Source organism: Drosophila eugracilis, unplaced genomic scaffold (genome assembly GCF_018153835.1).
Source record: "Drosophila eugracilis isolate 14026-0451.02 unplaced genomic scaffold, ASM1815383v1 contig_401, whole genome shotgun sequence".
NCBI classification, from domain to species: Eukaryota; Metazoa; Arthropoda; class Insecta; order Diptera; family Drosophilidae; genus Drosophila; species Drosophila eugracilis.
This window is the reverse complement of record NW_024573263.1, coordinates 883,957-895,312: the sequence shown is the minus strand read 5'-3', so window position 1 is coordinate 895,312 and position 11,356 is coordinate 883,957. Positions and strand designations below refer to the sequence as shown.

The 11,356-nt window shown below is 40.7% G+C and overlaps 4 protein-coding genes across 7 annotated transcripts; all 4 read left to right on the top strand.

Moving 5' to 3' along the window:
• The first annotated feature begins 699 nt into the window (after window positions 1–699).
• On the top strand, window positions 700–8,429 carry LOC108116893. 4 transcript variants are annotated; one of them, XM_041818866.1, is made up of 14 exons: window positions 828–1,115; window positions 1,298–1,543; window positions 3,027–3,110; window positions 3,418–3,492; window positions 3,559–3,843; window positions 3,904–3,942; window positions 4,172–4,249; window positions 4,311–4,388; window positions 4,452–4,529; window positions 4,592–5,238; window positions 5,296–5,617; window positions 5,844–6,016; window positions 6,349–6,804; window positions 7,042–8,429. In XM_041818866.1, the coding sequence occupies exons 2-14, from the start codon at window positions 1,483–1,485 to the stop codon at window positions 7,456–7,458; spliced, it is 2,793 nt and encodes a 930-aa protein (XP_041674800.1). In that variant the 5' UTR covers window positions 828–1,115; window positions 1,298–1,482; the 3' UTR covers window positions 7,459–8,429. The 4 variants fall into 4 exon arrangements, with proteins under 4 accessions (XP_017084488.2, XP_041674801.1, XP_017084489.2 ...); XM_017228999.2 differs by lacking the exon at window positions 828–1,115 and adding an exon at window positions 700–738 and having other exon boundaries at window positions 3,418–3,843; XM_017229000.2 differs by having other exon boundaries at window positions 827–1,115; window positions 3,418–3,843.
• A 227-nt stretch (window positions 8,430–8,656) lies between these two features.
• LOC108116898 (COX assembly mitochondrial protein 2 homolog) lies at window positions 8,657–9,054 on the top strand. The gene is made up of 2 exons (XM_017229008.2): window positions 8,657–8,827; window positions 8,893–9,054. The coding sequence occupies exons 1-2, from the start codon at window positions 8,747–8,749 to the stop codon at window positions 9,052–9,054; spliced, it is 243 nt and encodes an 80-aa protein (XP_017084497.2). The 5' UTR covers window positions 8,657–8,746.
• An 18-nt stretch (window positions 9,055–9,072) lies between these two features.
• On the top strand, window positions 9,073–9,846 carry LOC108116897 (protein Abitram). The gene has a single exon (XM_017229007.2). It carries the CDS (start codon window positions 9,073–9,075, stop codon window positions 9,724–9,726), a length of 654 nt encoding a protein of 217 aa, XP_017084496.1. The 3' UTR covers window positions 9,727–9,846.
• A 154-nt stretch (window positions 9,847–10,000) lies between these two features.
• On the top strand, window positions 10,001–11,140 carry LOC108116896 (protein BCCIP homolog). Its single transcript, XM_017229005.2, has 3 exons — window positions 10,001–10,227; window positions 10,287–10,413; window positions 10,478–11,140. Exons 1-3 carry the CDS (start codon window positions 10,105–10,107, stop codon window positions 11,119–11,121), a joined length of 894 nt encoding a protein of 297 aa, XP_017084494.1. The 5' UTR covers window positions 10,001–10,104; the 3' UTR covers window positions 11,122–11,140.
• Window positions 11,141–11,356: the final 216 nt, after the last annotated feature.

The following is an 11,356-nucleotide window of genomic DNA, read 5'->3' as shown; positions in this document are numbered from 1 at the left end:
AGCTGTTCGTGCAATCAACCATATAAACGAGCAAATGATAAATGCCACACAGCGAAAAGTATAATTTAAATCCTTAACATTTGATTTTCATAATCTAAACTCATATGCGAAGAGCTTGAGGGAAATGGAACTTAAGCATTTGTGACACGAAACAAATCGCAAGAAAGAGGCCAGCAATTTCTTGATTTCGAAATTATTTCAAATTATTCTTTTTGGCTCAAAGAAATGCTCTGAGTAATATGCGGAATGAGCACCGCATTGTCTATAATTAAACATTCTTCCAAAACGAAAGTTCTTAAAAAGAGAGAGAGAAAGTGATCTAGCGAAAAGGAAATATCTAATCAATCAATCGAAATCTTTCTCTGTACAAGAAAAATATTTTAAAAATGTAAAAAAAAGTTTCGCATCTGCAAAAGCTATTAATTTCCCATAGGCTTATCCCAAGAATCCGCCGGGTTGTTCCCAAAATCCCAGCAGAGAGCGCCACCCGGCGAGAGGAAATAGAAATAAAAATTAACAAAAAAAATAAAGAAAAATGAAGAAAACATAGAAAGAGCATTAGAGACATAAGAAAAACCTAAACTCACTCACTCAACTCAGTCTGTGCTTTTGACAAATATTCGTGCTACGAAAATATCAAAATCGAATAATTTTCGCGGTCACAAGGTAAATTCATGGTATATGCATGTTGAGTTACGAATTGGTTTTGGACCGGGAGAGATCGTCTCGTATACTCGTGTACGGCAAAACGAATTTTCCTTCTTTCAGACTAGATAGAAAATAGATGTGATAGGTGTTGGGAAAATTCTAGCTGCCCTGTTCAAAAAACGACACGCACACGACGTGCACAGACGACCAAAACGAAGACGACCACGACGGCCAGAAATAAGCAAATTATTTAGCTAACAATCGTCGAAAGGGACACTAAGGATTACCCAGCCGACGATTGTTGGTTAAATCTTGCTAACGGCAGCGCGAATACCTATTCAAAATAATAATCATTAAAATATATTAAATTCCTATAATAATAATCAATCGATCTGCAAAAAGTGTTAATGAAATAAAACGAAAAAGTGCAAAATTGGAAGCCCACTGAAAACTGTGACATAAAATTTGTGCGAGCCTAATTAGATATCTATACAGATATACCTCTATATATATAAACACCAGACTTTCCAAATATACACATATATCCTAATATACCTATAGATATATCTAAAAAAGAACAAATTTATCCATTGGCTCTCTGGCCTTAAATAATCGTTGGTTTTTCGAATTCTTCACTCTTTTCATTTAGTGCATTTAAACGAGCGCATATATAGGCGGATGCATATATATGCAGAATACGAGCAAAAGTGTTAATTCTAATTTTCCCTAATTATATTCATAATTACGGAAAGCCTGCAAAAAAGGAGAATTTATGACGTGGCTAAAGTGCTAACCACGCTGGAAACTCGAGGATAATTTGTTGTTTTGATTATTATGGGGCGGCTAACAATTTGGTTCCTCCTGGGACTAACGTTAATCGCCGTCTCCAATAATGGTGAGTATCCTTCAAATCACAATCTAATCTCCTTCTTACCTTCTTATTATATAAGGCCGAAGGGCACTCTCAGATATCTTGACAGTTTTTCACGCAGCCTGGGCAGGCATTATGCAATTTTATAACAAAAAGCCAAGAAAAACAGAAGGAAAATGTTCAAAAAAAAAAAAAAAAGAAATATGTATTAATATACGTTTAAAAATATTTGCCTGAGTTTGTGCGTTCTCTATACTTTTTTTTTCTTCTTTTTCATGGGCTGGTATTGGTGTCTGCAAACGTCAGTGGACGACACTTTGGGCATTAGTATATTAGTATAGCCTCGTACACTTGACTTGGCCAACCACTAGTGGCACCACCGATACAGATATATAATTTTTGCCGACTTTTTTCTTTTTGCTTTCTTTGCTTTGAGAATTGAGAACTGAGATTTTCGTGCGCCGCTTGGCCGCTCTTCGTTGTCATCATTTGTAATATTTTTAAATTTAGAAAATTTTTAAGTTATTTGATTTGCGCTCAACGAGCGCTTTTCATCTATCTACTTTCCCATACATATGTGTCTTTGTATATTTTGTTTGGTTTGCTCAAGTTTGCAAAACAGCGCAAAGCAAAAAAAAAAGAGAAATGAGAAATGGCGCAAATGCCGTGTACTATATATATTATGGGCTGGGATGGGCTCGATTGCAGCAACATAAACACAATATGCAGGCAGTTGGCGGAATTTTGTATAAATAATTCTATCAATTCGGTTAGCAATGAAATTCGAAATTGCTTAAATAGCTTCCTGACCGTCCCCCACCCACATATGCCCTGAAATAAATCAAAATGAATTAAGCAGCCGACAGGCAAACTGCACATTGAAAACTGATAGGCAAACTCATTTAAAATACGTTTAATTGGACCCAGGACTTGTCCCCTGATTTCGGACAGACATCTGTCGGTTTATATATACAAAAGTAATTAGCTGAACGACCTCACCACCATTCCCAACAGTCACTCAAAAAGTTGCGACCTTCCATTACCAAAAAAAAAAAACAAGAATGCCAAAGATATATAGAATATTCCATTGCAAATGGAACGCCCCCGGATTTTCAGAGCAGTAAGGTGGCCAAGAGAAACAAAAGTAAAGCCAAAGTGGGCGAGCAGCCAACTGAATGGTATAGAAATTTACTCATCCGCAAGCTAGCGAAATGTGTTTGAGTTTTCATCTTTTAAAAATAAAATTCATAAATCCACCGTACATACATATATAGAGCAAAGTGTGTATGTTTGTACAGCAGCAAGTACCATAAATAATGTCAAGTTTGAACAGATAGAATGACCTCGTCGTTTGGCGCTGACATCAAACCGAGAAAGTACGACCATTTTTCTTGGATGACAAGATGAAAATAGTTTAGGGCCATTCCTAGGGCTTCCTGATCTCTAGTCTTCTTTGTTATACTCAAATTACAAATTGACCTGTCATGTTCTTCTCGTTGATTTTCAGTTGGGTTTGTCAATGCCGATGTCGGACCAAGTGAATCAGAATGTCGACCCTACATTGAAAAGGCCATACATGATTTGAAAACTGGTAAGTAATGTTTTTAAATAATAAAATTATATATTAAAATGTATTAACATATTAGTCAAAACATTTGCTAAGCCTTCTGATATGTAAGGAATAGAAAATAAAATAAATTTCCATAAATCTCCTTACAGTATTATTCTTAAACGAACCTGTTTTAAAGAGATATTTGCAATAGAAGATCATAAATTATTTTAAATGGACCATTAAAATATATCTACGAATCAGAATGAAATCATATCAAAATTAGAAAACAAGCTTTTAAATATGAGTAACACAAAATATAAAAAACATTTCTTTCATACTCTTTCAGATGGTGTCAAAGATGGATCTGGAGAACTGCAATCCGATCAGCCACGTGGGGACGACGACGATGATGACGATGATGGTGGGCTAAATGCGGTTGATGAGAAAGAGACTATTGAAATTGAAACTGTCGAATTGGATTCCACAGAGGACGCGAAAAGTGCCAACGATTTGGATGGTGATGGCATACCCGATGACGAAGATGATGATATCGATGGGGATGGCATACCGAACGACAAGGACGATGATATCGATGGAGATGGCATACCAAACGACGAGGATGAGGACATTGATGGTGATGGCATCCCGAATGATGAGGACGATGATATCGATGGGGATGGTGTGCCCAACTCCAAGGACGAGGACATCGATGGGGATGGTGTGCCCAACTCCAAGGACGAAGACATCGATGGTGATGGCAAGGCGAATCACGGTGAGTTAGATAAATCTTGAAGAGATCTAAGAGATATAACATTTAGACTTCTTCCTGCAGAGGATGATGATCTAGATGGCGATGGCACTCCTAATCATGGTATGACTTTAAATGTTACCTTTGCTGACTTTTATTTGCTTAATTTAAATATTTTTATTTTATATTTATTTATTTGTAATATATTTGATTTGCTTAATTCCAAAGCTTATCTTTTCAGATTGCTGCCATTTAGCGCTTTAATATTATTTTGTTTTCAGCATTTTAATCGCGCTTATAGCTAAAATATAAAAAACTACTAAGTTACTGATTAACGTTTTGAATATTTCAGAGGATGAAGATCTTGATGGCGATGGTGTGCCCAATGAGGAAGATGACGATCTGGATGGTGATGGTAAAATCAATCACGGTAAGCTAAGAAATATTTTTTCAAATAATATATTTACTTAATGATAATTTCTGTTTTACAGAGGACGAAGATCTCGATGGTGATGGTTTGAAAAATGAAGATGATGAGGATCTGGATGGTGACGGCAAAGTCAACCACGGTAAGAATATTGAAAATATTCCAAATCCAATATATTTTAATGTTTTTTATGTTTCTCTTGCAGAGGATGAAGATATTGATGGAGATGGCGTAAAGAACGAAAAGGACGACGATTTGGATGGCGATGGCACCAACAATTCCCGTATGTTAGTCTTAGACCTTACATCTTTACAGTTTTATTAACTTCCTGTTTTCCTATTTCAGAGGATGAAGATCTGGATGGTGATGGTGTGCCAAACGAAAAGGACGACGATCTGGATGGAGATGGCATCCTGAATGAGCACGATGGCGATGTGGATGGCGATGGTGTTCCCAACGAGCATGATGACAAGGACAGCGGTGAGAATAACGATGACGACGATGATGATGAGGATGAGAAGGATGCGGTCAAGAAACGTAGCAAACGTGAAGTTGATGCCGCTCCCGTTTTGGATATTGAGGCTCCACCAAGTCCCGCCGAAGAATTCCCTGTAGAGGAGGAACCCGTCAAGGAGGAATCTGCTGAAGAGGAAGCCGAAGCTGAGGCTGTGAAGGAACAGGAACCCGAACAGGAAGCTGTGCAGGAACCGGAAGTTGAGGAAGCTGAACCGGAATCATTGAAACAGGAAGAAGAGAAGGTCGAGTCTGAGGAAGTGAAGGAGGAGGAGAAACCAGCTCCAGTCGAGGAGGAGGCTGAGGAAGAGCCTGTCCAGCAGGAAGCCGCTGCCAAGGAACCCGAAGCCGTCCAGGAAGATGCCGTGGAATCTGAGGAAGCTAAGGATGAACCACAGGGCGATGCTGCCAAGGAAGTTGCTGCTGAGGAGGACGACGATGATGACGATGACACCAAGCCAGAGGATGAGCTTCTCTGGGTAGGTCTTTGAGTTGATTTTAGTTAACCTTATAAAATTTAATATATCAATTTTCAGGAAGGAATTATCCCAGAGAATCGTCGCAGTCGCCAGCACATTACCGAACTGCTCCAACTGGATGAGGAGTTCAATGCCCGCGAGAAGGCCACCGATAATGTGGCTGAGATCATCCTGAGGGACATCAAGCGCATTTACGAGAACGCTGTCAAACCCCTCGAAACTCTGTACAAGTATCGCGACCTGAGTAACCGTCACTTTAGCGATCCTGAGATCTTCTCTAAGCCACTGATCTTGTTCATGGGACCCTGGTCCGGTGGCAAGTCGTCCATCCTTAACTATCTGACCGACAACGAGTACACCCCTAATTCTTTGAGAACTGGTGAGTATAATTTATAAAGAGTATAGTAAAGTCTTTTATTAAACATTAATATGAATGATATTCATATTTTTGCATATTAAAATGTTTTAATGTTTATTAAAGTGCCTCATAAGCCTTAGACAACAAATGAAGATAAATAAATTTCTAATTGCTAAAATTAAATTAGGAAAAGTAAAAGATCTAAACATTCCCCTAAATATATATATATTCTTCCGCTATTCAACAGGTGCCGAGCCGTCTCCGGCCTACTTCAACATTCTGATGTGGGGCAATGAGACGGAGGTTCTTGATGGCACCCAGCTGGCGGCTGACTACACCTTCGCCGGTCTGCAGAAGTTCGGCCAGGGATTGGAGGAGCGCCTGCGTGGTCTGAAAATGAAGAGCAAGATCCTCGAGAAGGTAAGACAATAGTATATAGCCTACTATCTGTCAGGGCAGATCAGGGAGAGAGGTGTACCATAGAATATCTCAAGCATTAACTTGTCGCCCAGGGCAGCAGCTCGTCGATTGGGAAACTGCAAACAGCTGGCCACATGCCAAACGGAATTTATAGCTTTTAGCGCACAGGCTGTGTGCATTAATTTCGTTATTAATAAATTGATGTGCGGGACAGGACAGAGATAGTGGCCAAGAAAACAGACCAAACAGACAGTAAAGCAGATATATATCTAAGACAAAGGCAAACTGCAGAGAATTACTATATTTAAGCACTTGGCTATGCGTATTTTCAGGTCAACATCGTCGAGATACCCGGCATTCTAGAGGTGCGCAAGCAAGTGTCCCGCGTCTTCCCCTTCAACGACGCCTGCCAGTGGTTCATCGATCGGGCGGACATCATCTTTCTGGTCTACGACCCGGCCAAGTTGGATGTGGGTCCCGAGACCGAGGCCATTCTCGATCAGCTGAAGGGGCGCGAGTACCAGACGCGCATCATCCTCAACAAGGCTGACACCGTCAAGCCGGAGGAGTTGTTGCGCGTCCAGGGCGCCCTTATCTGGAACATCTCGCCGTTGATGTCGTCCGCCCAGCCCCCGCTGATGTACACCACCTCGTTGTGGACGCATCCCTACCAGGATGGTGCCCCAGCCCGCCTGCTGCTCGCCCAGGAACGCGCCTTCCTGCGCGATCTGCGTACGGCCATCGACAAGCGCATTGAACATAAAATCGCCAGCGCCCGTCGTTTCGCGGTGAGTACTCGGGCGTATGCGTAATATTTTTTAAAGAGCTAGAAATGGATAGAGACACTGAGATTAGAAATTACGATATTCGGTAGCATTGATATAATCACAAATCATTATCAATTAAGTATTTGCAAATATTTTTCGTCGTGGAATATGCCTATCGAGGCGTATACGTAATATTTTAAAAACCTTTTGACAAAGAAAAATACATTTTTTAATAAATGCCTAATTCTGTATCCACAGGTGCGAGTGCGCAACCACGCTAAGATGGTGGACTGCTACCTGAACACCTTTAACAACCACAAGACGTTGTTTGGCAACAAGAAGCGCATTGCCGATGACATTATCGACCATCCACAGAACTACCACATCTACGAGGGACTCTCCACGCTGACGAACATCTCGCGTTATGATCTTCCAGATCCGGAAGTCTATCGCGACTTCTTCCGTTTGAATCCGCTGTACGAGTTCAAGAAACTGAGGGACACCTGCACCTATTTCCGTGGATGTCCGATCACCAAACTGGACTTGGCCATTGCCTACGAGCTGCCCGAGTTGGCCGGCAAGTACAAGAAAATGTCCGAGTCGGCTTTGGCCAGCATTGAGGCACAGCAACGGGATGAGGCCCGGAAAGAGGCCGATCCGAAAAAGACGAGTTGAGGTGTTGACTCCTCCAGAGGAGAAAACCTGCCATTTAGTTTGTTTTAGTGAGAGAGTTAGAGAGAATGTGACATCGGCACCGGTAACCGTCTATAGGGAAATAAATATCGAGAAGGGAGAAATGTTATAGGACCCCCGAAAAAATCGGTAGAGAACAACAGCGCAAGACAAAAAAAAAACAAAGGCCATTGTTTGAACAGGAATTGAGAGAGAGACATATATAACTAAAGTGCGAGAGAGAGAGAGGTGGGCAAGAGCGTTTTGAAATAGCAACGGTTGCTTTAGAGGACTTTTGATTTCAACCGCCTTGCAGGAGAACTATATTTTCATTTATTATTATCTTAACCGAACTGAGAGCTTTATGAGAGGGAAACTAATACAATTTCGAGAGCCAAACACACAAAACACACACTGACAATTTTCATTTTTTAACTGAGTAGAGAGGTAACCATAGAGTCTTTTCTAGGCGAGTAGATCAGCACTTAACCCATAACTGAGAGCAATTAACTAATTGACGAACTATCGACGATTTCTAACCCTTACGTAACCCTCATAATTCGACCCCTCATTGGCTATCATTATAATTCTCAAGTGCCCAAGTTTTATTTTTCTTTTATTCCGTACAAATAGTAGTGGACAACAGCGCAGAGTTTTGATTTTTGAGATCTGAGATTTGAGATATGAGTTTTGAGCAAATGGAATTTGGTAAAGTTTTAATTTTTCTGTTTTTTGTTTCCTGTCCCTGACGATTTTTCGTAGTTGATAAGACTTTTTGATAAAAGCAAACAGTGAAGACGATAATAAAAAAATTTAATTTATTTAAATATACATAAAATGAACTTGTTGACGAGCGTGAGCAGCTCATACACATAAAATACAATTAATCAATTTTACACATTGAAAGCCTATGTAAAATGAACTGTGAGAGCGGGTGAAATACACAAATAAATAAAAACTACAGAAAACCCCAAGCAAACAATTGTTTTATTTATAAGATGTCAAGAAAAGTTATTTCCATGATGTGCTTTTCAAAAGCTAACAAATGTTATGTTTTAAAAAGATTTATGAAATAGGTTTTCAAAATCTTTTTAAGCAACAACAGTTTTCTTGCTAACATTTGGTATTTTGTTAGTATTTCCCGCGAACAGCTGGGGTCTGTAATTGTTGTAGAGTGGCCAGATAACGTAGATTTAGTAATGTTAAAGAATATGTTAAAATTACCTAACAACATTTGACAACACACGCGAATTAGGGATAGAAAAATAAACCCGGCCGGAATAAGGTGAAAATGCATACGGATCTTTCCGCCCATCTGCACACGCCCGCTTGCAACAAGTTGATCGAGGAACTCCAGGCCTGCCACGAAAATGTGAGTTTTTACCAGGATTTAACCGGTAATGGAAATGGCTACTAATAGAGGGCTCTTAATTTTAGAACCCCTTCGCCAAGTTTGTGGGCGTTTGCAATTCCATTGACGACAAGGTGGTCAAGTGTCTAAAAGGCGAAAGGATTGCCCGTTCCGCGGCAAACCGAGCTAAAGCTCGCGAACGTCAGGCTAAATACAAGGAAAAATTGCACCAAGAAGAGGCTAATTAGCAGAAAGCAACAGCCAAGATGTCAGTGCTACCGGAAGATCCATTGGAACCCTACTATTTCGAGCATGAGGATCAAGAGATCTGCGGAAAGTTGGTTACTCCAATAACAGATAGTTATCGAGAGGATTATCCCACTGTTGTGGACCGCTTTTTCACTAGATATTACTATTTTAAGGGTGACGTTCCCTACCAAGTGCTCTACCACTCCAATCGCATTTGCTTGATTTGCCTGGCTGCCGATCATCCAGCTTTAAGTCAGGGCATCTCCTCAGTAAACTTTGATATAGGAAATGTAGATCGCAGCCAGAATGTGGTCAAAGGCAAGGGTAAGAAGGGAGGAATGATCCTCCAGGCTGAGTCCACTCTGGCATTGCTTACCACGGACAATGGAGATACTTACAAGGTGCCCAGCTGTATTCGTGGAAAACTTGTAGAGGTGAACACCGCTCTGGTGGAGGAGCCAAAGCTTCTGGAGCACCTTCCAGAGGGAGCCGGCTACTTCGCTATCCTCCTTCCAAAAATCGAAAACTGCGATGCGATCAAGGCAAGTCTTCTAACCCAGGAACAATACGATGAGCGTATAAGGTTGAGAAAAGAAGTGCAGCATAAAAATGGAACCAGTGGTAGCATTCAAGACTCTCCCCAGATCGTGGAAAAGGAGCTGGGAACGTGATTCTCATTCAGGTTTTCTGTTCACCTTGTCTTTATACTCTGTTAAACACTAATCATTTGAGGCACATGAGGTTATGAGTGTACCAATTAAACTTTTGACATTAAAAAAAATATTTTCCAATTGTCTGTGTTTATCATTGACCACTGTTTTAGAGTTTAATAAGAGAAAATTATGTTCTTAAAAATGAGGCAAAATATAAAATTATTTACTATTTTTGAAATAACAGTCTGTTAATCGCGATTTATTTACAGAACTCTGTTACGACTAGCCGTGAACTATTTGGCAACGCGGCGCAACACGTGTGAACAATAAACAGCTGTTAAAGCCGCATTTCATTTTTATTTAGAACCGAAACAGAATTACTACTAAGTAATTGAAATGTCTGCTAACAAGCAAAAGAAACTGAATACCATGGAGGTGGACCCCAACGATGAGGACTCTAGTTCCAGCGATGATGATGATGACGATGGCCCCCACCCAGATGCTTATAGAGGAAACGAGGTAAACAGAAGCCTTTTAAAACAAAAAACAACTTGTTTAATGATAATACTTTATATTAGGAGGTTCAAATCGACTTCGAGGGTCGTTCTCCGGTGGATCCTGATGCCCAGGGAATCTCTCAGCTTCTCCAACGACTATTCCTACGTGCCCATATCAACTGCAATCAAATGGCGGACTTAATTATAGGTAAATATTCAAGGCAATGAAATTATTCCAGAAAATTAAAAGAATTACTGCTTATTGATTTTAGCCCAAAACTACGTTGGCAGTGTGATATGTCAGTGCGATGACGAGGGCGCCGAGAGCGAAACAGATGAAGACAACATGGTCGAGGATGGTACTGTCTTTGGAATCACTTCCGTGCTGAATCTGACTGCCAAGAAGGATCAGCCCAGCATCGCCCAGCTGAGAACTTACCTACTAGATCGCGCCAAGTCGCACGCCTCGGAGCAAGTGCAGCAACAGCTGAGGGAAATACTGGAAAGTGAGCAGCGCCATGTGGGATTCCTGATAAACGAGCGGTTCATCAACATCCCCGCCCAGATCTCCGTGCCATTGCTGCAGAATCTACAGCAGGAAATCGACGCCGCCAAGGCCAAGAAAATGAAGTTTGACTTTGGCACCCTACTGCTGCTTGTTAAGTTCTACAGAAAGGAGGCGAAGAAGGGAAAACCAGCAGAGGACAACTACACCAATGCTGAGGATGAGTTGCTATCGGATCGGGCCAAGTTCTCTTTCGAGTATTCCGTGGCCTCTGAGACCGACTCGGGTATGTCTGGGGATTGGCTGGAAGGTGATGCCGTAATGACGCCCTATAGGAAACTCCTAGTGTTAGAGGCCAAGCAGTTACCTCAGTTAATTGACGATATACAGAGCTTTATTAATGGTGAATAAATGTTTTGCAGTTATACGATTTTTTGAAGTTTTTATTGCTAGAAAAAGTGTAAGAAAGGGCTTCAAATAATTTATGAATTATAATTTTCTAATATAATTAAAAAAAAATTTAATAAGTTAATCAAAATTGTTCCATATCAAGGGTACCAAAAGTGCGTGCCGAAAGCTCTCCAGCCTGTTACCAACGATTGGCAACGCGGGCAAACAACAAGCAGCTGTCAGCTGGCCGGCATTT

What these genes read in the sequence shown, in the direction of transcription:
- LOC108116898 (XM_017229008.2), top strand. Translation starts at nt 8,747, where the DNA reads ATGCATACGGATCTTTCCGCCCATCTGCACACGCCCGCTTGCAACAAG. An exon ending in TCCAGGCCTGCCACGAAAAT is followed by an intron (nt 8,828 to 8,892) that starts GTGAGTTTTTAC and finishes TCTTAATTTTAG; the next exon opens with AACCCCTTCGCCAAGTTTGT.
- LOC108116896 (XM_017229005.2), top strand. Translation starts at nt 10,105, where the DNA reads ATGTCTGCTAACAAGCAAAAGAAACTGAATACCATGGAGGTGGACCCC. An exon ending in ATGCTTATAGAGGAAACGAG is followed by an intron (nt 10,228 to 10,286) that starts GTAAACAGAAGC and finishes ACTTTATATTAG; the next exon opens with GAGGTTCAAATCGACTTCGA. An exon ending in AATGGCGGACTTAATTATAG is followed by an intron (nt 10,414 to 10,477) that starts GTAAATATTCAA and finishes TATTGATTTTAG; the next exon opens with CCCAAAACTACGTTGGCAGT.
- LOC108116893 (XM_017228999.2), top strand. Translation starts at nt 1,483, where the DNA reads ATGGGGCGGCTAACAATTTGGTTCCTCCTGGGACTAACGTTAATCGCC. An exon ending in TGACGGCAAAGTCAACCACG is followed by an intron (nt 4,389 to 4,451) that starts GTAAGAATATTG and finishes TTTCTCTTGCAG; the next exon opens with AGGATGAAGATATTGATGGA. An exon ending in CGATGGCACCAACAATTCCC is followed by an intron (nt 4,530 to 4,591) that starts GTATGTTAGTCT and finishes TTCCTATTTCAG; the next exon opens with AGGATGAAGATCTGGATGGT.
- LOC108116897 (XM_017229007.2), top strand. Translation starts at nt 9,073, where the DNA reads ATGTCAGTGCTACCGGAAGATCCATTGGAACCCTACTATTTCGAGCAT.